The sequence below is a fragment of the Pinus tabuliformis genome, chromosome J (genome assembly GCF_031772625.1).
Source record: "Pinus tabuliformis cultivar Carrire ecotype Pingquan chromosome J, CPIR1, whole genome shotgun sequence".
Classification (NCBI taxonomy): Eukaryota; Viridiplantae; Streptophyta; class Pinopsida; order Pinales; family Pinaceae; genus Pinus; species Pinus tabuliformis.
The window spans coordinates 1215867409-1215890028 of NC_142295.1; the positions used below are offsets into that span (position 1 = coordinate 1215867409).

At 35.5% G+C, this 22620-nt stretch overlaps 1 protein-coding gene across 1 annotated transcript in view; it reads right to left on the reverse strand.

Moving 5' to 3' along the window:
• Positions 1–16423: 16423 nt before the first annotated feature.
• LOC149231510 (ABC transporter G family member 35-like) overlaps positions 16424–22620 on the reverse strand; it is a 162191-nt gene continuing 155994 nt past the window's right edge. The window contains exons 14-24 of the mRNA XM_089379210.1: positions 21946–22099; positions 21649–21795; positions 19703–19785; positions 19270–19602; positions 18875–19165; positions 18667–18750; positions 18410–18543; positions 18061–18288; positions 17678–17849; positions 17049–17303; positions 16424–16895 (exon numbers count right to left, since the gene is read on the reverse strand). Coding sequence (XP_089235336.1) covers positions 16626–16895; positions 17049–17303; positions 17678–17849; positions 18061–18288; positions 18410–18543; positions 18667–18750; positions 18875–19165; positions 19270–19602; positions 19703–19785; positions 21649–21795; positions 21946–22099 — 2151 coding nt within the window. The 3' untranslated portion in view covers positions 16424–16625. The remainder of the gene's footprint in view (positions 16896–17048; positions 17304–17677; positions 17850–18060; positions 18289–18409; positions 18544–18666; positions 18751–18874; positions 19166–19269; positions 19603–19702; positions 19786–21648; positions 21796–21945; positions 22100–22620) is intronic.

Here is a 22620-nt window from a genome sequence, read left to right on the forward strand (position 1 = left end):
CAACCATTAATTGACGCTTTGGTGTCGGATATAGGAAGCAATTCAAATCCTTGGCTATGTTACAATGAATAAAATTATGGGTACTTCCCGAATCAATCAACACTATTACCTTTTTCTTCTTGATATGTCCTTCTATCTTGATAGTTTGAGGAGTGGTAATTTCTTCCAATGCATTACAAGGTATGGTCAGATTCATTTCTTCTTTCTCTAGCGTTGGTTCCTGGTGTATATCCTTTTCTTTTGACGTTTCTTTTGACGTTTCTTGATCCTTTTCTTCCTCCTCTTCACAATCAATGTAATTTCTTCTCAGCACACTTAAGACCTTTAGAGTATTTTCTATCACAACAGTAACAAAGGTCATTTTCTCCTTTTTCTTCCAATTGTTGTGGTGTCAACCTTGTAGGTTGTGCAAGGCTAGGAGAAACAATACTTCCATCTTTATAATTGTGAGTGGTAGGATTTCTTGTTGCCATAATTTTTCTTTCAATTTGTCTTGCCAATGTGAATGCCTTCTCCAATGAATCATGTTTCCAAAGACGAACCTCTCGTTGAATGTTATCCTTTAAAGTCCCTATGAAGACATCAATCCTCTACTTCTCTGGAATATCATTTACCCTTATATTCAATTTTTGGAAGCCCTCAATGTGCTCTACCATTGAACCCTTTTGTTTGAGATTTATCAATTGGCTAAATAAGGTGTTGCTTTTTGTATCCTCATAATGTGCTATCATTTCCTCCGTGAAAATTTACCAGGTGATAAGTGGTTTACAAGAACAAAGCCCTTTATACCATAAAAATTGATTCAGTTCTAAATGTAAAGATGCAATATGTACCTTTTGTAACAGTTGCACATCATTTACATCAAAATATTTCTCCATCTGTAGTATCCATGTTATAGGATCTTTGCCATCAAACTTCCTCATATCGATCTTTGGAATATGGTGGGTATTCAATCCAATGTTCGATTCTTTGAAATCATGATTAACATTTATTCTTTTCTCATCAAGAATTTTCTCTACTACCTTTCCGTCAATAGGAGGCCTTTCTTGTAGCAGCTTTGTCCTAGCTTCCTTCAAATCTTCCATGTATTTCTTCAAATATTCCATGAATTTCTTCAAATATGCTTCCCTAACATTGATATTAGCTTCCATGTCACACATAAAACTATTTATATTAGCTTCGATCGCATTCCTCAAATCATCCATCCAATTTTTCTTATTAGGTGTTTTTATTTTCTTGATTCGAGCCATTCTTTTCCTTGCTTTTAGCAGCTCAATCTTGACTCTATTGTATCTCTAGAATTTGGATATCTAAGGTCTAAAATTGCGATCTGAGTAGCCTTTTGCGTCCTCTTTATAATGCCACCAGTCTAATTGAAATTGGATTCTCCAAGAAAGAGTTATGCCCAATCTCCCAAGGTGACCTAATTATATACTTTTTCAGTAGTGTGAAATTGTACTAAGCGCCACGTGTCATTGTTTCGACATTCAGACCTTAAAAAAATATACTGAAAAGTTTAGTTTGCCATATTTCTAAAACTTCTTACGAAATTTCAATCTGATGCTCAAAGAGAAAGTTATGAATATTTTCCCAATGTCACTTGTTTGGGATGTAATTCGGGAGCCTGCAGAAACCCTAAATGTCTTGGACCGTATCTCCAAAAATATAGCCAAACAAGATCTAACATTTGGGTCCGAGCTTCACCAACATTTTAGGTCAAATGGAATTTAATTTTAGATTCTGAAACTTCACTGAAAAAAATTATAGCAAAAATTCCATGATGACCTATTTGAGATGGAATTTTGGAGCTTTAAAAAAACCCTAACTTCCTCAGATCATATCTCCGAAAATATAGAGAGAAAAGATATGAATTTGGACTCGAGTTTTAGAACAATTTCATTTCAAATGGGTTTTTTTTTTAGCTTCTTAAACTTCGTAGCGAAAAATTTATAGTGAAAATGCCACGATGACCTGTTTGGAGCAGTGAAACCCTAGAATCCAAAGCTTTGATACCAAATGTTATGAAACCAACTAACAAAAGATAGAAAATATAGATCAAAGACTTCAAAATCAGCCTCTTCAAGGGGGAAACCTCCTTTACATTACACAAATGAAAAATTCTTGGATGATACAAATGACAGGACCTCCTTTCTATATATAAGAGTCTATGGTTGGCAGATATGTGGAGATGGGAAGCCCCTCTTAAGTTGAATTCTTCTTCTAGCTAACATGTCGTAATAGGATCCTCACTTGGGAGAATTTCATGCAGAGAGGCTTCCATGCTAGATCTTTCCTGACCTGCAACAAGATTAATCGTTGGAGTGTGCAAGCAACATTAAATCATTCTCACTTCTTTTTGTTGCGCCGAGAGGCTCATTCTACAACCCAATATGACCCTAATGTGTAAGTATGTCATGTCCTCAAAAAATAATAAAAGTAATTTTCTCTAATGTCGGCCAAAACATTCACTTGAATCTTAAATGGATAATGTGTTTAATAACTCTTTTATCATGTACGTGAATTTGAATGGATCACAAATTTACCTTTAAAAAATTTACCACATTAAAGTTCCAAATTAGGTAAAATTTTAAGCATCTTTACTCTTTACTCAAGCCAATACCATTTCTTAAAAAATGATAAAAAATGTTAATTCAACGCAAAGAATCTAAATTCTTGCTCCAAAATCTTTTAATACTTCTTTTAATTAAATATTTGTAAAATGAAAACCATATATATTAATTTGATGTAGTTTTATTATAAATTTTGTTATCATGCTATGTAAAAAGTATCGTTAAATCTAATATTGATATTAAAAGATTAATATTAATATATTATAATATTAATATTATTAAATTTAATAACTTTGGATTAATACAATATTAAATTTAATATAATATTATTTTGTTATATTATAATATATATTAATATATCATGATATATAATTAACTCTAGGAGGGAAGGACAAGGACAGAGTGATAGAGGTGGAGAGATAGAGGGAGTGACAAGAGATAGATGGAGATAGAAGGAAGGAGAGGGGAGAGAAGTACTGAAGAGAGAGAGAGAGAGAGAGAGAGAGAGAGAGAGAGTGGAGTGTGAGAGGGAGCGAAGGGTGAGAAAGAGAGAGGGAGACACAAAGATGGAGGGGGGAGAGAGGAGGAGAGAGGGAGGGAGATAGTAACAATGTTCGAGAGAGAGAGAGGGATGGGGGGAGAGGGAAGGAGGTAGGAGAGAGGGGAAGGACCAGAGAGAGGACTTGAGAGGGAGGGACAGAGAGATGGAGTTGGAGGGGGAGATAGGGAGTGAAGAAGAAATACATACAGAGAGAGAGGAGTGACAAGGGAGAGATGGAGAGAGAGTGTATATGTTTTGGGGTGAGATAGAAATACAAAGAAGGAGAGATGGAAGGAAGGGGGGAGATAAGGAGAGATGGAGGGAGATAGTGATTGAGTTGGAGGGTGAAGAGAGAGAGAGAGAGAGAGAGAGAAAGAAAGAGAGAGGTGGGAGAGAAAGGGAGAGAGATGAAGGAGGAGAGAGAGAGAGGGAGAGAGGGAAGGGGAGAGAGAGGGAGGTAAGAAGAAAGACATAGAGAGAGAAAGGTGGAGTGAGAGAGAGAGAAGGAGTGATAAAGGAGATAGAGAGAAAGGGAGAGAGGAGCGCAAGAGGGAAGAGAGATAGAAGGGGGGAGAGAGGGAGAGAAGGGGAAGAGAGAGGGAGAGGGAGAGGGAGATGAAGAGGGAGGGAGATACGGATAGATATGGAGAACGTGTGTGTATGTTTTAGGGGTGATATAAATAGACAAAGGAGAGGCAGAGGGAGATAAAGATATAGGTGGGAGGTGAAGAAAGGGAAGAAGAGAGAGATAGAGAAAGAGGGATGGAGGGAGAGATATATAGATATGGAGAGAGAGTGTGTGTGTGTGTGTTTGGGAGGGGTGAGATAGAGAGGCAAATAAGGAGAGATGGAGGGGATATATATATATATATATATATATATAGCGGGGAGAGAGGGAATCAGATTCATTGCGCTAGATGCATTATTTTCAGTATAGATGATGATTTCTAATCCTATTTGATTTCTTGCACTATATGTATTGATTTCAGTGTAGATGGTGATTTCTAATCCTATTTGATTTCTTGCTCTAGATGTATTGATTTCAGTGTAGATGGTGTTTTCTAATCTTATTTTATTGTTGCACCAGATGCATTGATTTCAACATAAATGTTGATTTCTTATTATATTTGATTGATTGCACTAGATGCATGGATTTCAATGTAGATGTTCATTTCTAATCTTATTTGATTGTTTTCATTAGATGCACTAATTTCAGTGTAGATGTTGTTTTCTAATCCTATTTCATTGCTTGCATTAGATGGGTTAGATGTTAACCTTGAGGCCGCAAATTATTATAAATATTTTTCAAGATTAGATGGAGGGGGGAGAGAGGGAAGAATATTTCTTTCACTAGATGCATTTATTTCAATGTAGATGGTGATTTATAATCCTATTTGATTGTTTTCTCTAGATACATTGATTTCAATGTAGATGTTGATTTCTAATTATATTTGATTGTTTGCACTAGATGTATTGATTTCAGTGTAGATGTTGATTTCTAATCCTATTTGATTGCTTGCACTAGATGCATTGATTTCATTGTAGATGTGGATTTCTAATCCTATTTGATTGTGTGTACTAGATACATTGATTTTAGTGTAGATGTTGATTTCTAATCTCATTTGATTTCTTGCATTAGATGAATTGATTTCAATGTAGATGTTGTTTTCTAATCCTATTTGATTGTTTGCATTAGATGCATTAGATGTTAATCTTGAGGCTATAGATTATTAAAAAAAAATCAAGATATATTTAGTAATACCTAGAGGACTGTCAAAAGTTGTGATACCTAGAATTAAAATGAATTAGATGTGCAGAATCAATCCTCCTGCAAAGTGAAAATTAATCCTTGACAAGATCGTCTCCCTTCTTCATCGCCAACTAATTACTAATAGACAATTACATATATTCAAAATTACTAATAGATAATTGTGTACAACAATGTATTCAAAATATTTATAAGAGGAAAATATATATTTATAAACATTCAAAACAAATCAAAATATTCTTGAAAGAGGTGATAATTGTTTGGATGTAAAGATTTTATAAATTTGACCACTCATTAAAAAAAATCATCTTGACTTTGCAAAATAAACAATAAATAAAAAAAATCATCAAAATATTCTTGAAGGAAATAAATTATTTCAAACATTAACAAAGAAACAAATTATTTCAAGAGTAATATTGACACAGTAAATTACTAAAACTACTCATCAAGATACATTTAGTAATACCTACAGGGACATTATTAAGAATTATTTTTTTGTCAGAAGTTGTGATACCTAAAATTAAATGAAATAGATATGTAGTATTAATCCTCCTGCAAACTATTGAAACGATTGTAAACACACAAACCACTCAAAACATCCAAAAACTGATGTACAAACCATTCAAAGCAAGCAACACACACTAAATTAAAGAAGAGAATCATATGGTCATGCCAAACAAAGAAAATATAATGTGAATTTTGATGTTAATCTCAAACACACACACACATAATGATGATCTAAAATGTGACAATGTTGCCCTCAACAAGAACTAGCTTAGATCCATCTAACACCAAATCTATCATGTGCCGAGAGGGATCAAATCCCTTGAGGTGCAAACCTTTCCTCAAGTTCTACACTACAAAAATAAGGTTTTCACCTCAAGGGATTTGATCCCTCTCAGCGCATGAAAGATCCTGTGTTAGATGGATCAAAATTGGTTACATTTTCAATTCACAAAATCTCCAACCAATGTCTAACATATATTTTTATTTTTTCTTCTGAATTGCAAAAACTAAGTACATACATTCATAGATAATCATATATCTAATTCCTCTTCTATCATTACTAAAATTACTAAAATTTGGATGAGTTGGAATTTCCAAAAAGGAATCCAAGCTCTCTGTTTTTCTCCAAAAAGTCTTAGCTTTCTTCAGATTTTTCCTCCTACAAATCTAGTTTATTTTCTAAACTTAATAAAAAAACTACTTCCATCTATATCCACAAAAGTAGATAAGATTTCTTATTTTTTTCTAACATCATTCGTATCCAAAATTTCTAATCGTTAAACTAAAACAAAACTAATTTACTAATAAAATAAAGGAATCTAATTCCTTCCACATTTCATTTGTTTTTTTCCAATTTCAAGAGTAAGATGCTCTTGCATTAGACTCCCAGGGAAAGAAATTGTCCACGATCTCTTGAACATTTGTGCAATTCTTGGACATCTTTGCAACAATCATCCAAGTAGCATCCTCCAATGGTTGATTTCTCCACTTCACCAAATATTAAAAGTACTCTTTTCCTCTAGTTTTCTTCACCACTTTTTGATCTAATAGCCCTTCAATTTCCTTTGGAGTTGCTTTGGGCAATTGTTGTTCCTATTCAACAATCTGATCTACTTCACTAGAAGACTCATCAAATGAAACTCTTCATGTTCCATGATTTAAAGGAATACAAATCAAAAACATTACAAATTAGTGAAATACCAACATTTCTTGGAAGCTCCACTTCATAAGCATGTGAGGAAAATTTCCTTAAAATTTTATAAGGTGCAATCTTCTTGAGTTTTAGCTTGTTGTAAGTTCCTTTAGGAAATATTTCTTTCCTCAAATGTACCATCACTAATCACCAATCTCAAAGTTTTGTTGCCTTCTCTTTGAATCAACCCTTTGTTTGTATTTGTTGTTTCTTTCCTATACTTGGTGTTTAACACTTTCTTGCAATTCTTGCATGCTCACTGCAAATTCTTCACCTTCTGCACTTCTTATATCTTGTTTTCCCAAATTCCTCAATCCATATACTCCCCTTGGATGCATTCCATACAAGATCTGGAAGGGACTCATACATGTACTTATGTTGGGTGTATCATTGTATGCTAATTCAACATGAGCAAGAACCTGATCCCATTGTTTGGGAGTTTCACTTACCAAGCTTCTTAGGATGTTTCCTAAGCTCTTATTCACAACTTATGTTTTCCCATCAGTTTGTGGGTGATAGGCTGAGCTGAAATTAAGGTTAGTACCCAACTTCTTCCATAATGTTCTCCAAAATGACCGACAAACCTTGTGCCTCTATCAGATACAATGCTTCTAGGAAATCCATGCAACCTTAGAACAAATTGGCATCATTAGTTTTGCTACAAAGTATAAAACATGCCATTTTAGAGAATCTATCAACCACAACATAGATAGAGTTATTACCTCTTTCAGTCCTTGGAAATCCCAATATAAAGTCCATGCTCACTGGATCCCATGGCCTAGCAGGAATCGATAATGGATAATATAAACATGTATTTTGACTTCTTCCCTTCGCATGTTGGTAGATCCTAAATTTTGCAACAACCCTTTTCACATTAGCTTGCATGCCTGTCCAAAAATAAAAAATCATTCAATTGAGAAAAAAAATTATCTTGCCCAAAATGTCCTGATAATCCTCCGTTACGCTTTTCCCTGATAATATTTTCTCTCATAAAACATTTGGGTATGCACAATATGTTATCTTTAAATAAAAATCCTTCCTACAACATAAAGCTCAACCATGGAGTTTTATCACCACTATCTGGATTTTTACAAGCAACATATGCATCTTTAAAATCAACATCTTCCTTATACATCTCCTTCATTTCATCAAATCCTTAAGTGTTGATTTAAAAATCATGCAAAAATCAAATTTATTCTACTTAATGCATCAATAACCTTATTTGATTTACCACTTGTATGTTTGATGACCAATGTGAAATTTTCAACTCCACCTATTAAGCATGCCTATGATTCAATTTGGTCCGACTGTTGATAAACTGTAGAGCATGGTTATCAGTATAAAGAACAAACTCTTTGGGCATAAGATAATGCCTTCATTCTTTTAAAGCTTGAACTATAGCATAGAACTCTTTATCATAAGAGGAATACTTATGCCTTGCTTCATTTAATTTTTCATTGAAATATGCAATCGCCCTTCCTTCTTGACTTAGGACAACTCCAATAACAACTCCACTTGCATCTGTCTCAACTTTAAAACATTTGTTAAAATCTGGTAATGCTAATATAGGTTGTTCAGTTATCCTTTGCTTCAGTATTTTAAAATTTCTATCAGCTGCTACAGTCCATTTAAATGGTTTCTTATTCTCCTTGATTGTGTCAACAATGGGTGCACACAAACTACTGAAATTATTTATAAACTTTCAGTAGAAACTTGCAAGACCATGAAAGCTTCTTACCTCAAACACATTCCTTGGAATAGGCCAGTTAATGATTTCCTTCACTTTATCTGGATCCATCTTCAATCCTTCTTCCGAAATCACAAATCCCAGGTATACCAACTCATTCTTCATGAAGCTACATTTCTTTAAGTTTATCGACAACTTCTCTTGTTGCAGGGTGCTCAAAACTAATTTGAGAGGCTTAAGATGCTCATTTTTTGTTTGGCTATACACTAAAATGTCATCAAGATAAACAATAACAAATTTACCTGTAAATTCTTTCAAGACTTCATTCATTAACCTCATAAACGTGCTAGGTGCATTAGTAAGGCAAAAAGCATTACCAACCATTCATACAACCCATTTTTTGTTTTGAAAGTTGTTTTCCATTCATCCCTCTCTCTAATTCTAATCTGTTGATAGCCACTCTTGAGATCAATTTTATAAAAATACTTAGCACCACTCAAACAATCAATCATATCTTCAATGCAAGGAAGTGAAAATCTATATATGATTGTAATTTTATTGATGGTCCTTAAATCGGTACACATTCTCCATTCACCACCTTTCTTTGGGCTGAGCATGGTGGGAACAACACGTGGAATTAAGCTCTCCTTCATTAATCCTTTGTCCAACAACTCCTGCACATGTTTCTTTATCTCTTCATTTTCTTGTGGAATCATGAGGTATGTTTCTTTATTCAGAAGACTTTCCCCCAAAATTAGATCAATATGATGACCTTGTGCTGATAAGAATTACCTCGGGCTTACCAATCAAAGAAAAATGATTTTTATTTATTTTTGAGCTCTTGCAACAATTCCTTCTTGTCCATAAGTAACACACTAGGACCAACTTCCTCTTTCAGATCCTTATCCTCCAAAGGTATTAGCAGATGTTTTTGGCCATTTTTCTCAAGAGTGTGGGTGTGTCGTATGTCATCATGAATGGTTTCCTGTCATACAGCCATGGTCTTCCCAACAACACATGGCACACATCCTTTGGCATTATATCCCATAATACCTCATCCTTGTAATTACCAATCTGGGACTCCACTTTACTATGCTCATTCACCAATATCTAATGGCCTTTTTGCAGCCAAGACACCTTGTAAGGTATGGGATGTGATATTGTTTGTAACCCCAACTTCTCTACCATTTCTGTGGAGACCAAGTTATCTATGCTACCACTGTCAATCACCACTTTGCAACACTTGCCTCCTTATTAAATGCATGTGGTTCTAAATAAGCTTTTTCTTTGTGCTGGATGCTTAACTTCTTTTTAAAAATTAATCAATATTCTCTTCATCAATAATGATTCTCCTACCTCTGGTGTTTCTTCATGGATAACCGTAGTTACATGTTCTTCTTATGCTTCTCCTATATTTGATCCTCTTTGGCTTGTAGGATTATTTATGGACAATCCCATGACATATGTCCCGATTTCCCACATTTGTAACATTGAACTTGGTAGCCTCTACCTCGACCACGTCCTCTTGAGAAAGGTCTTCTCCCTCTTGATGGTTGATTGCTTGAACTACCTTCGCCTTCCTTTGGAGACTGAGTTTTCTCCCGGTAGTTGGTTTTTCCTCTTCCCCTTACAAGACTCCTCCCTCTATTCCTTTGGCTTTTCTTTCTAGCCAATTTTTCCTCTACTTTCAAGGTGAATTGGTAAGCATCTTCTACATTTCTAAGTGAAAATAGGTTAACCTCATCTTGAATCCCTTTCCACAGCCCATTGGTATATCTGGAAACCTTTTAGGTGTTTCTTCAGTGTATATTGCTCTAATATTCACCTTGTAAAGCTCTTCAATATATTCTTTAACAATCAATGACCTTTGTTTCAAATTTTGCATTTTCCTAAATAAAGGAAACTAGTAATCTTTGGGTGAAAATTTACCTTTCCGCTTCGCCACCATTTTTCTCCAGCTTTTGATCCTGGCTTTGTTCTTTCTTCTCCTTTCTTCTTGGACTCCATCCCACCAAAGAGTTGTGTGTCCTTTCAATCTAGTAACAACAAAATTCACCTGTTTGTCTTCAATTACCTCCTCGTACTCAAAATGCTCGTCTAAATCATTGATCCATTCAATTGATTCTTCTGGTTCTAAGCTACCATTGTAGGTAGGTATCTCCGTTTTAGGCCTCGAAATAGCCCCAATCATTGACCTCGTCAATTTAATTTATGTAGGCTTCCTAGCATGTTCTTCATCTTCTACTGGAGACTCTTTCTCATATTGGATGATGTCTCCAATCTCTAGATCTCCTTTCTTATTCATCTCTAAGGCTTCTAGCCTTTCTTGGACACGTCCCATGTCCTTTCTATCTCTAGCATCTGCTACTGGTCTTCTCCTTCGACCTCGTCTTCCCAATCGAGTGTGAAATGTCATTTCACACCTTTTTTTCTATTATCGTAGCTCTGGTACCAAAATTGATGTTAGATCTTTCTTGACCCACAACTAGATTAATGGTTGGAGTGTGCAAGCAACATTAAATCATTCTAACTTTTTTTAATTACATTTTCAATTCACAGAATCTCCAAAAGTTGTCTAACATATATTTTTATTTTTTCTTTTTAATTTCAAAAAATGAGTGCACACATTCATAGATAATCATATATCTAATTCTTCTTCTATCATTACTAAAATTACTAAAATTTGGATGAGTTGGAATTTTCCAAAAAAGAATCCAAACTCCCTGATTTTCTCAAGAACTCTTAGCTTTCTTCAAAATTTTCCTCCTACAAATATAGTCTATTTTCTAAACTTAATAAAAAAACTACTTCCATCTATATCCACAAAAGTGGATAAGATTTATTATTTTTCCTAACATCAATCCTATCCAAACTTTCTAATCTTTAAACTAAAGTAAAACTAATTTATTAATAAATAAAGGAATCTAATTATTTCCACATTTCATTTGTTTTTTCCAATTTCAAGAGCAAGATGCTCCTGCATCATTTCCAAGGACTAAGGATTTTCTCTTTATACAAATCAGCTAATGAAGAGGTTGTCCACCTCTTTCTTGGATGTCCTTTTGCTAAAATCATTTGGTAAGTCATGAAGTCCTTCAACATTTAGGCCATGATTGTCACATCTATTGGTGGTTGTTTTCCTGTTTACATTTTTTGGGGCATGTGGAAGTGTAGGAATGCCATTATTTTCAATCATGTTGGTGCTGATGTGTGCTCTACCATTATGAAGATTGTGGGTTTCTTCCTAGAAATTGGGCCCTGGTTTCCCTCCCGACATTGGAGGTTTGTTACTTTCAAAGATTTTGGTTTGTTGGATACGGTGGGTTTTTTTATGGCGCCTATTGGGAAGGATTTTTTGGTTGTGGGGCTACCGTTTTTATGTAGGCAAGGCTCCAATACCATTTCCATTAGAGTGTAGGGGCTAGATCCAGCAGTATAGTAGAGCTAATTTCTCTTGGGGACATTTTAAGATGTGCTTCCTAGCTAGAGATTAATAAGATGGAGGTTGCAGGGAAATCTAAAACAGTTATAGATTGGGTGCAGGGCTTTTCTTCCTTTGGGCCTCTTGCATTATTCAACTGGATGTCTCAGATCAACATTTTCAAGGGAATCAAGTTCACTCCTAAGTCACCTGACACGGGGATACGAGGATTCGAGTGCCGGATACAGACACGTTGACCCCCCAGAACAAGACACGTTCAGATATATATATATATATATATATATATATATATATATAATGAGATATTTCTTACACAAATTCTCATTCATGATACAAATTCATTGATTTCAAACATAGATATTCATCTAGATGTAATTTTTACGAAGTAACATTATGTATACAAATACAATTGCGACATAAATGATAAATCATAATACATATTCAATTCATCAATGATCTAATAGGAGAAAGACAAGAGAGTAAGATAAAGATATTGTAGTTTTCTCATTAAGTCATCAAAATCAAAATGTGTTACATAGGTAGTGCAATGCCGACGGCAAATAGAAATAGAAAATACAAAACAACTACAAGTATACAAGCCTCAAGGTAGTAGGTAGCTCATGACTCATGAGTCATCAATCCTCATAGTCATCATCAAAATCAACATCACTGTACTCATCATCATGGTCACCACTGCTCCCTTTGCTACATCCTCCTCCCTTGTATCCAAAGTCATCTCTGCATCTGCTGGTGTGGAGGATGACCCCTCTACAATATCACTATCATCAAATGTGATAAGCTCTAGCACTGGATCATTGAGATCCAAGTTGGCCAATGCCAACTCAACACTACTATCCAGACCCATATCATTAGGAAAGACATCCCACATCTTTGTCTTTCCCTTCAACCACTCATCCCTCTGCCTGTAAATAAGACAAAGGTTGGTGTGCACATACACCATTGTCTTTGCCCTGGACTGCTCAAGCCTACTCTTCTTGACACTATACAAATTCCCATATGTGCTCCAATTCCTCTCGCAACAAGACGATGAAGTCACTTGAGAGAGGAGCCTCATGGCTAACTGTTGTAGAGGAGGGCTTGTTGCCCCATGATTTTCCCACCAAGAATAGGGCTTCCTAGCCCACCTATTTCTAATAAGATCATATCTTGCAAATCGACCAATTGCATTGGAAAACTCTGCAAAGACATCCTCCACCTCATTAAGGGACGCAGTATCCTGAAAAACATGTCTGAATGCATCTTTCCTCACCTGTGATATTTCACCATCCATGTGAGGAGGGAATCTATGGGAAGGTCCACCATTCAACCACTCATGGTTGTAGTATTTTGGGTTCAATGAGTGACTCAGCCAAAAAATGTAAAGGTGTGCGATTCTTGTCCCATTTGCTAACAAGAATATCCTGTATGGCGCTGAAGAAGACCTCTAATGATGTCTCATACTTGGGGCACTGACTCTATAAAATAATTCTCCTCACAGAGTCAATCATGGAATCCCATCCCTCATAAACCTCTCCTAAGATGGGTTGGTCTGTATCTGCAAATCAAAGCAAAGAAATGATAGTGCCCATGACTTGAATGAGTATATCTACCCTCTTCCATCAAGAATCATCTAACACTGTACACTTCACTCTTTTAGAGGCTACTTGATCTGTCTTTCTCCGAAAAGACCAAAACTTTGAAATAACTATGGCCCCAAAAGTGGACTTGACCTCCCTCAACCTATTCAACATGATAAATGAAGAGGCAAACCGTGTATCCACAATCTTCAACAATGATAGATTGGTGTACTCCTTGTAGATAGTGAGGGAATTTGTATGATTTTGTACAAAGTTGCGGATATAGTCGTGCATCCTCAATAATGCTACCAATCCAAAGCACATCAGAAGCAATAGATTTAAGTGCTAAGTTCAATGAATGGACAATGCAAGGTGTCCAAAACACTTGTGGATATTTAGCTTCCACAATCATGCCAGCAACCTTGCAAATAGGGGCATTATCTATAATGATTTGCACACAAGAATCAGCACACATCTTCAATAAATTTAGTAGCCAACTTACCCATATATTTTGCATCCTTGTATTGTCCAAGTGCATCCATTGCTTTCAAGAAAACGGGACCATTCAAGGAAGACACCATAAAGTTGATGAGTGGGTGTCATGCTCTATCTATCCATCCATCAAAAACAATGCTAACCTTAGATGTTGCCCATGATGCTTTAATAGGCTCAAGCATTTTTTCCACCTCTTTTTTTGCCTTCGTCAACAATGTGGTTCTAAACTTCTCTGACCTAGGAGGCACATACCCTGATGGAGCCGCTTGACTTAGAGCTCGACACATCTCAATAAATAGAGGTGAGTGTGAAACACTAAAGGATATCAAGTTTTGATTAAAAAAAAGGCAATGGTGAGATTGAGCTCCTCCTGTTTCTCTTTCTGAAAAATCTTGTCCATTGGACCGAGTGAAATTGTCTTTCTTTTTGCTGCTTGTCCTCCACCAGAACTCTCAAATGGGAATTTGTTGTTGCTTTTCCTCAAGAATGGAAGGGGGTCATCCTTCTTGGGTTTTTTAGATTTTGTAGCCACATTTTCCATACCAACATTAGAATCTCTTTCCATTTCTTTCCTCTTTGTTAAAGGCACCTTTGTACAAGCTACAATTCCACAACCTAGTAAAGCCAACAAATGAACTTTCACATGGAAATATGTGCTCGTGAAAGTATTGTTGCTATAGCTGCATTTCCAACTCACGTTTCCTCCTCCCTTCACCTTGTTGCTTGGCCCTTTCTCTCTTGTGACATATTTCCACAAGGGTTATTTCTTATCTTGAGGATTTTGTCTTCCCTCAAAATTTGAAGTTGTTGTTGCAGCCCCACTTGCAATAGAGGGAACACTTGCAGCAGACCTTGATGAAATTGGGAGAGGAGGGGCATCTCCAATGGGGACATTCTTCCCCTTCCTTTGCCCCTTCCCTACTACCCTTGATTGAGCAATGAATGTTGTAAAAAAATAAACAAAAAATGCACAAATCTGTAAAAGAAATGCACATGCAAATTGTTGTAACAAAAATGCAAAAAAAAAATTAAATTAAAAAAATGAACTTACCTATTGTTTGAATCTCCTTGAAAATGCCCCCATGCCCTTTTCTCTTTGCTCCCAAACACCCACAACAAACTAAACAAGTCAATGTGAAAATAGAATGGCAAAAAATGCCTTTATGACATTGTGCAGTTTGCTAAAATCTATATTCCAATCTGAAAATCGGGACACGATCCAAATTCGATCATGTCCTGATCAGACACGTTCGAACATGTTTGGAAGGACACGAATCCGACTGAATCATGTCTGATTTGCCCACTTCGGGACATGAAGGGCCTAGTGGACAAATCCAGTTTCATAGGTTCACTCATGTCTATCACAAACAAAATCATTTTGTTGATTCTCTTTCCAAGCTAGGCGGGACTATTATGCCAGGGCAAAGCTTCTTCTCCATCCTTCAAGACAGCTATATCAACAGTTCTGGAGCTTTTTCTTTCTAGGATTTTTTGTTTCCTTTTGTTTATCTTTTAGTGCAAATCTTGGTTGTATCAAATTTTGTCCCCTCTCCTTGGCATTCTAGGTCTGTCTTCATTGGGGTTCCTCTGCATTTCTAGGCTAAATCTAGTTTCTTCATTGCTTTTGCTTGGTTGATATGAGGTTGTTGCCTATTTGTTTATTCTAACGATCTGGGGTTTTATGCATCATGTTTCCTGCACAAGAAGTTTTTTGCTTTCCTAGTTAATGAGGCACATACAATAAGATTATCTTATGCTCATGTAACTACTTTTATCCTTAATAGAAGTATGTTGTTTTTTTATTCTTAGAAAAATGAAAAGGAAAAAAAGAAATACATGTGAGAGAAGAAATCCCTATAAAACCCATACAACCTCAACCAATTTTCATGATGAATTTCATATTCTGAGATGGACTGTTTATTTAGTCCCATAGAAGTGCACTCGTATGTAATTGTAGGTGTATGTGATTGATGATTGAATTGATGATGTCAGTAGATGGTTGTTTATCAGATTGATTATTCAAGAGCCATAAAGAGCGGATGCCTCTATTCCAACACACCTCTGATGTGGTCTAGTCTCATTTGTTTTATAGATCGCACACTGTACTACTTCCCTTACACTCTACGTTACTTTTGTTGATTCATGGAATAAAAGTTTAATATAAAATTTAAATGTCAATAAAATTATTAAAACCCTTATACTTATATATATATATATATATATATATATATATATATATATATATATATATATATATATATATATATATATATATATATATCATCAAATTTAATCATCAATAAAATTATTAATGCTCGTGTATATATATATATAACTTATTTTCATGACTCTATACCCATCATGGTTTAAACCTAGGTCTTAACCATGGCAACAACCTATAACAATCACTGGAACACTAAGGTTTTATAATACATACATACATGGCTCTATACCCATGATGGTTTAAACCTTGTTCTTAACCATGGCAACAACCTATAACAATCACTGGATCACGGCCAGCACACTAGGGTTTTATAATACAACTCAACAAACTAGGCTCTTATTATATTAAAGTGACCTTTTACAAATATAACATTTATATATTTTCATGGCTCTATACCATCATGGTTTAAACGTGGGTCTTAAGCATGTCAACAATCTATAACAATCACTGCATCACGGCCCAGCACACTAGGGTTTTATAATACAACCCAACAAACTAGGCTCTTATTATATTAAAGTGACCTTTTTAGAAGTATAACATTTTTACAAAATCAAAATGGCTGATGCCTCATGTGCATGCTGAGGTTACGTATACAATAGCGGTCCTTTTGCAATTGCTGTCATCATCTCTTCTGAAAATTTAATCTGCTTACAGATATAGAAAACAAGAGTGCAAAAAATACAGGGAAGATCACCAAGACTGCAGCCACAACACCTAAGAAGTCACGTTGAAATCCAAAATAATCTTTCAAGAAGTCTTCTACTGCTTGTTGAGGCTTTCCATCAATATTGATTTTCTTTCTCATATCTCCATATTGAGAAGTTATGAGCCCATTCAAAGTCCAGGCTAAAGGGCAAATCCAATAGTACCACACCCACCACCCTGGGATTTGCTGCAACAATTTTGCCCACGAATTTCTCATTAATAAAATAACCCTGAAAATATCCTATTTGGAGTGCACACACCCTAGTGGTCCATACAAAAAAAATATTTTCCATATCTCTAGCTAGTTCAATATCACGCATTTGAGATTTAGTATACTCACAGGTTTTGCTATGAGGAAGCCGGAAAAAAGGTTGAAGATGGAATAAAACACAGCTGCAATTACAGATGCAACTTGAACATTTGGGCTAACTGCTACCGTCAGCATCCCATAGTAAGTGAAGTAGAGGAAGGTGCAGAGAGTAACAAAGAGGTACCAAAGTAATTTATTCACAGACCAATAGAAACCTATCACTGAGTATGTAATAAGTCCATAGACAACTGTTTGGAAAAGAGTATATGGCAGTTCCACCACTACCTGCAGCGAACAGGAAACCACAACATAATCTTGTTAAAAATAATGGTCTTTCTGGTTTGTCAAATTTATTATTATCCTAATATAATTTTCAGTGATCAACCATTTCAAAATATATTAGAACATGATGTTATAAGAATGGATATGTGTAAACTCGTTCAGAGATGATTATATTCTACTACTTATAACTCCTAAGTCCAAAAAATTAGTTGTGAGCTTCTACGGAAATTAAGATATGTTAAAAATGTGCAAATTTAAGAGAGACTTTGACAAAGACTAACACTATAATTCAGGTCACTTTCAATAATACCGAGAGACTTTGACAAAGACTAGCAATAAAATTCAGGTCACTTTCAATAAGACCTTGGATTCCTTACCTGTGCTAAAGCATATACAATTGGAGAATACATCCTAGCTGCTTTTTCTCTATAGAAAACCTGGTGTTCCACATCAACAAAGGGTTGCACAGAGGAGCAATTATTTACTCCTATAAACAACATGGCACCATACATGGCCCCCATCATCTTTAGCAGGTCTTTTTGGTCATTTCTGTTGCAAATAAGCCAGTAATGTAAATACTATTCATTTTCTTGCAAGTACTGAATTATGTCCAGATAGATTTAAAAAAGAACAGTTAGAACAGATGTTTTTCACTATCAGGTAAGCCGGCATTCAAAACTGGACGACCATATTTAAAGTAAGTGCCAGATTGTATACCGAACAGATAAAGTGTGTTATGACCTCCAATGAATTAGCTTACATTTTCGTCCCTTGTTGCCAATAGATAATGCCAAGGAGCAATGCAGTAAAAAAACTGAAGGATAAGCGCACTAAATTGTAACTAGGACTCCGCCAATACGCCCAAAACTGTTTCCATAGGCAGGTTGTGAATTGTTTCCAAGCACACTGCGCATAGTCAGCTGGGAAATAAAGGTCCTTGGCATCTGGAGCTGGAGTACATAACTCCTTAACAAGTTCGTTATTTTGCCTGAGCAAAATGAGATTTATTAGTATTTCAGAAATCATTGAAAACGAAAGAATTTTACTGGTTTGTAAGTTCAAAAAGAGTTTTGAAATCCATTGGTTCCAAGGGATTTCCCTGTGTTTACCAAAAAAGAGTTGACTCTTTATAAATCTGACCAAAGTTTATACCAAGGCGCTGCTCTGCAGCCATAGAGGTGACCTCTAACATCCATGTTGCAGGATTATACGTGTCCTTAATCTTTGGCACTCCAGGAATAGCCTGCAGATGAAATTAAAGCAAAGCACTATTATATAAACTTCCCTGGAGACTTGGTCTCTGAAGCAACAAATCATTTGTACTTGGACAACCAAAATTGCATGGTATCAGGACTTGATTTTCTACCTCAAAATAGTCAATAAGGTTCTTTGAATGGTGACCCAATGCACCAGCATAAATAATTTCACCTCCCTGCTTCATTAGTAGTAACTGTAACCAGTCAAAAGATCACCCCAGTCAGATAATGTGAATGCATCTATCGTCCCAAAAGGAATTTATCAGGCTTCTCGATATTCAGTAATGGTCCTTTAATATACATATTATATAAATCTACCTCATCAAATGCCTCAAAAATGTCAATACTTGGCTGGTGAATAGTGCAAACTATTGTCCTTCCTGTGTCCACTATATTCCGCACTGCTCGCATTACTATAGCAGCAGCACGTGCATCTAAACCTGAGGTAGGCTCATCCATGAATATGATAGAAGGATTTGTCACAAGCTCTACTGCAATAGTCAATCTTTTGCGTTGCTCAGTAGATAAACCACTAACACCAGGAATGCCCACTAGAGCATCTTTCAGACCATCTAATTCGACCAGCTGCATGACTTCACATACAAAAAGCTGTAAAAGGAAAACTCAGAGTCAGCCAACAAAGACATTCATGAAATTCAGACATCTATTAACAGTAGTAAGATTGTGCTGAGGGACTCATTTGCATAGGTTACCTTCTTGGTTTTTGAATCTATTTCAGGTGCAAGGCACAACCAACATGAAAATATCAGTGACTCGTGGACAGTAACTTGTGGAGAATGTACGTCATTCTGCTCACAGTAACCTGATATTCGGGCAAATGTTTTTTGCACCTTTGGGAAGCCTGAAATTCGTATATCTCCCTCAGTATGGCCACCAGTCTTTCTTCCAGAGAGAACGTCCATCAGTGTCGTCTTTCCAGCTCCACTGACACCCATTAAAGCCGTCAAAACACCTGGCCTGAAAGCTCCTGTAATATCTTTCAGCAGGTGAAGTCTTTTCTCTGTCACTCCCCGTTCTTTCGTTTCCTACCACAAAATAAAATCGATGATTTCAAGAAGTGGAAAAAATCCTACACAGTTTAATCACGTCAGGAATGAGTTCCGGTAGGTTCAGTTAAAGTATTACCACTGGCATGTCCACAAAATACTGGATATTTTGGAAAGAAATTGCCAATGGCTGGAAAGATAATATCATTCCTCGTTTTGCACCTAGTAACATGACAGAAATAGATTTCGCCACATGTCAGGAAGGATTTCGATACTAGATATGCTAGCTATTAAATGATGTATGCATTTTTCACATGTATCTAATGTTAGTGAACCAAGAATATTTCTATTCAAAAGTAAATGAAAATCAATCAGAAAGCTTGTTCTGTGTGAACCAGCCATAGTACAGTAAGATTGTAAGTGGTTTTGTATATACAAGATTATAAATCTTCGTGTAAATCTCTGTTAAAAAGTAAATACAGATGACAAAAAGCTTTTGAGTGGTTATATTTGTGATCTATAAATCATAGCATGCTCTTTACAACATGATACTATTAGGTGACAACCAAGATGGTCACCTTCCCCTGCAGCAAAGTCAGCAGTGCTCATTGACACACTCACTCAAACTGAAGTGTTGAGAGACAGCTCTGACTGCTTGCAAAGCAATACAAGTTGCAAGTTTAAAGTAAATTCTTGATAATGCCCCATTATCTTAAAACTTGTTATGTTATATATAACAAGTTCAACAATTGTAGTTTGTAAAGATAGAATTCATACTTCCGAAATGTATCAAGTTATAATCTACCAATAACAAATTCATGCACCAAAGGCGATGTTATGGATAAATTAAGAGAAACGAGTTGAGTTGACCCCTCACTGGTAGCCACAATTACCATTGATGAAGGCCTACTTAAACACAAAATGACGATGTAAAACCAAAGTGGCAAGGCTGACCTGCAATATAATTGTTAAATGAAATGTAACAATGCTTATTATAACAAGAACATCAATTGAAAACGTTCCTCGCATTAATACCCCTCAATTGGACACATGTTTCCACATTCCGTACATGAGATTTCTTCTCAAAAACTGTGCAACACTTGTCCATATTGAGAAATCTTGAAATTATCAAGGGTTTCAACTTATAACTTTGAATGGCTATAATTTTTGTATCTATAGTTGAAACTGTAGCATATGATCCATGATTTTGCTACGCCACAAGAATATATGTACACGCAAACTGAATTTGATTATGACATCTTTGCTGAAAGATATAACATTTAAACATCTGTATTCCTTTGAAGCATGTCTTTTCAAAGGTACTACTATATTATTGTAGTTTTCTATAATGAATACTGTAATTTATGAGGAACTCTCTTTTTGTAATTATTATATTGCTTTAGTTGCATCTCATATATGCATGATCACAAACCTTAGCTATTTTTCCCCTAAGTTGAAATTACTTTAGCCCAATTTCCGAAGGGGAAAAGGTAATGAATGCTTAATGGCATTGTCTGTCTCAATTTCAGCTGTGCAGGACGTTCATTAACGATCATATTCTATCAGCTCACTCCAGTGCCGAACTAAGATGATTCATTACCACTATCGTAATAGTAACTCAGTAGGTGCATGTGCGTCCTATCCTCTTGTGGAAAAAGAATGTGTTTTAGAAACAAGGAAACATATATATAATGGGCAATTATTTTTTCATACTCAAAAACTAAAAATATACCTTAGACTCTAGTGCTCCCGAGTCCCGACACGAGGACTAGCTAATACCAAGTTTTAGCTTAATAAGGGATCCTTGGATAATAAGGTCACAACTAGGTTATGGAAAGTTTTAGTTTAATAAGGAATCTCTGGATAATAGGGTCATGGCATTCAGCTTAACATAGAAAGCTCCTCTAAATTGAATGCATTCATCTAATTACTTGTACTTTATATAATCCTAAATCCTGAGGGATAGATTGAAACGTGCATGGTATTGTTCTTGACAATAATGTTGATGGGCCAAAAACGAATATAACGAGCTAACCCATCTAAAAAAATAAAATTCAAATTCAAGAAGAGACAATAAATCCTTACCTGCGTTGCTGCTCTCTGTGCTAGATGTATGATTGTGAGATGATATCGTGTTTGACTGAGCATGCATATCCAAAATCGTATCTCCGTGGCTATCTTGGATTTTAGCCATCTTTTCTCGAGAAATTACAGCTTGAGGCTTGCCAATTGCTGTTTATATCATAAAATATTTCATCAAACAATTAGATAGATAAAGCACGCCACCATCACTTTTATCAAAATCCATAACTATTTCACTCTCCTTGTGAAAATATATTCTCAAAATGCATAATCTATCACATTTGCTAGAATGATACATACGGTTCAAATATGTTAAAGCAAGAGTGTATCCAAGGTTGAATAATACTGTAAATCCAATCAAACTTCCAAGACTTATCCAGTAAAAGTAGTCTTCATGGAAAAGCCCATGAATCTCTAACACCTGTATACCAAGGCTGGTGTTTTGAGAAGTCAACTGTCATCACAGAAGAAAACTCAACTCATTATTCACAGCATCATTTTGTAAAAACTAATAATGCCCATTGTATACTCTGCAAACATTCTTGTTATATTTACAAATTAAAAATAGAGATAGATAAGCATGCATCACTAGATAATATGTCTTAGTAAGTCAATGACTTCCATGCAGATGTCAAAGTCACATTGGTGCGTTAATCAGGGAGAAAGGAATGCCCATTGTATACTCTGCAAACATTCTTGTTATATTTACAAATTAAAAATAGAGATAGATAAGCATGCATCACTAGATAATATGTCTTAGTAAGTCAATGACTTCCATGCAGATGTCAAAGTCACATTGGTGCGTTAATCAGGGAGAAAGGACTGATATTTGGAAAAAATTATGATATAATTAAAACAAGTCACTGAACAGTGTTTATAATCCACCTCATTTGCAAAATACACTGACATTAAGTATCGATAATATAGATTTGGAACAATCCTCTTGCAAAATGATAAAATCTAATAATATCAGCA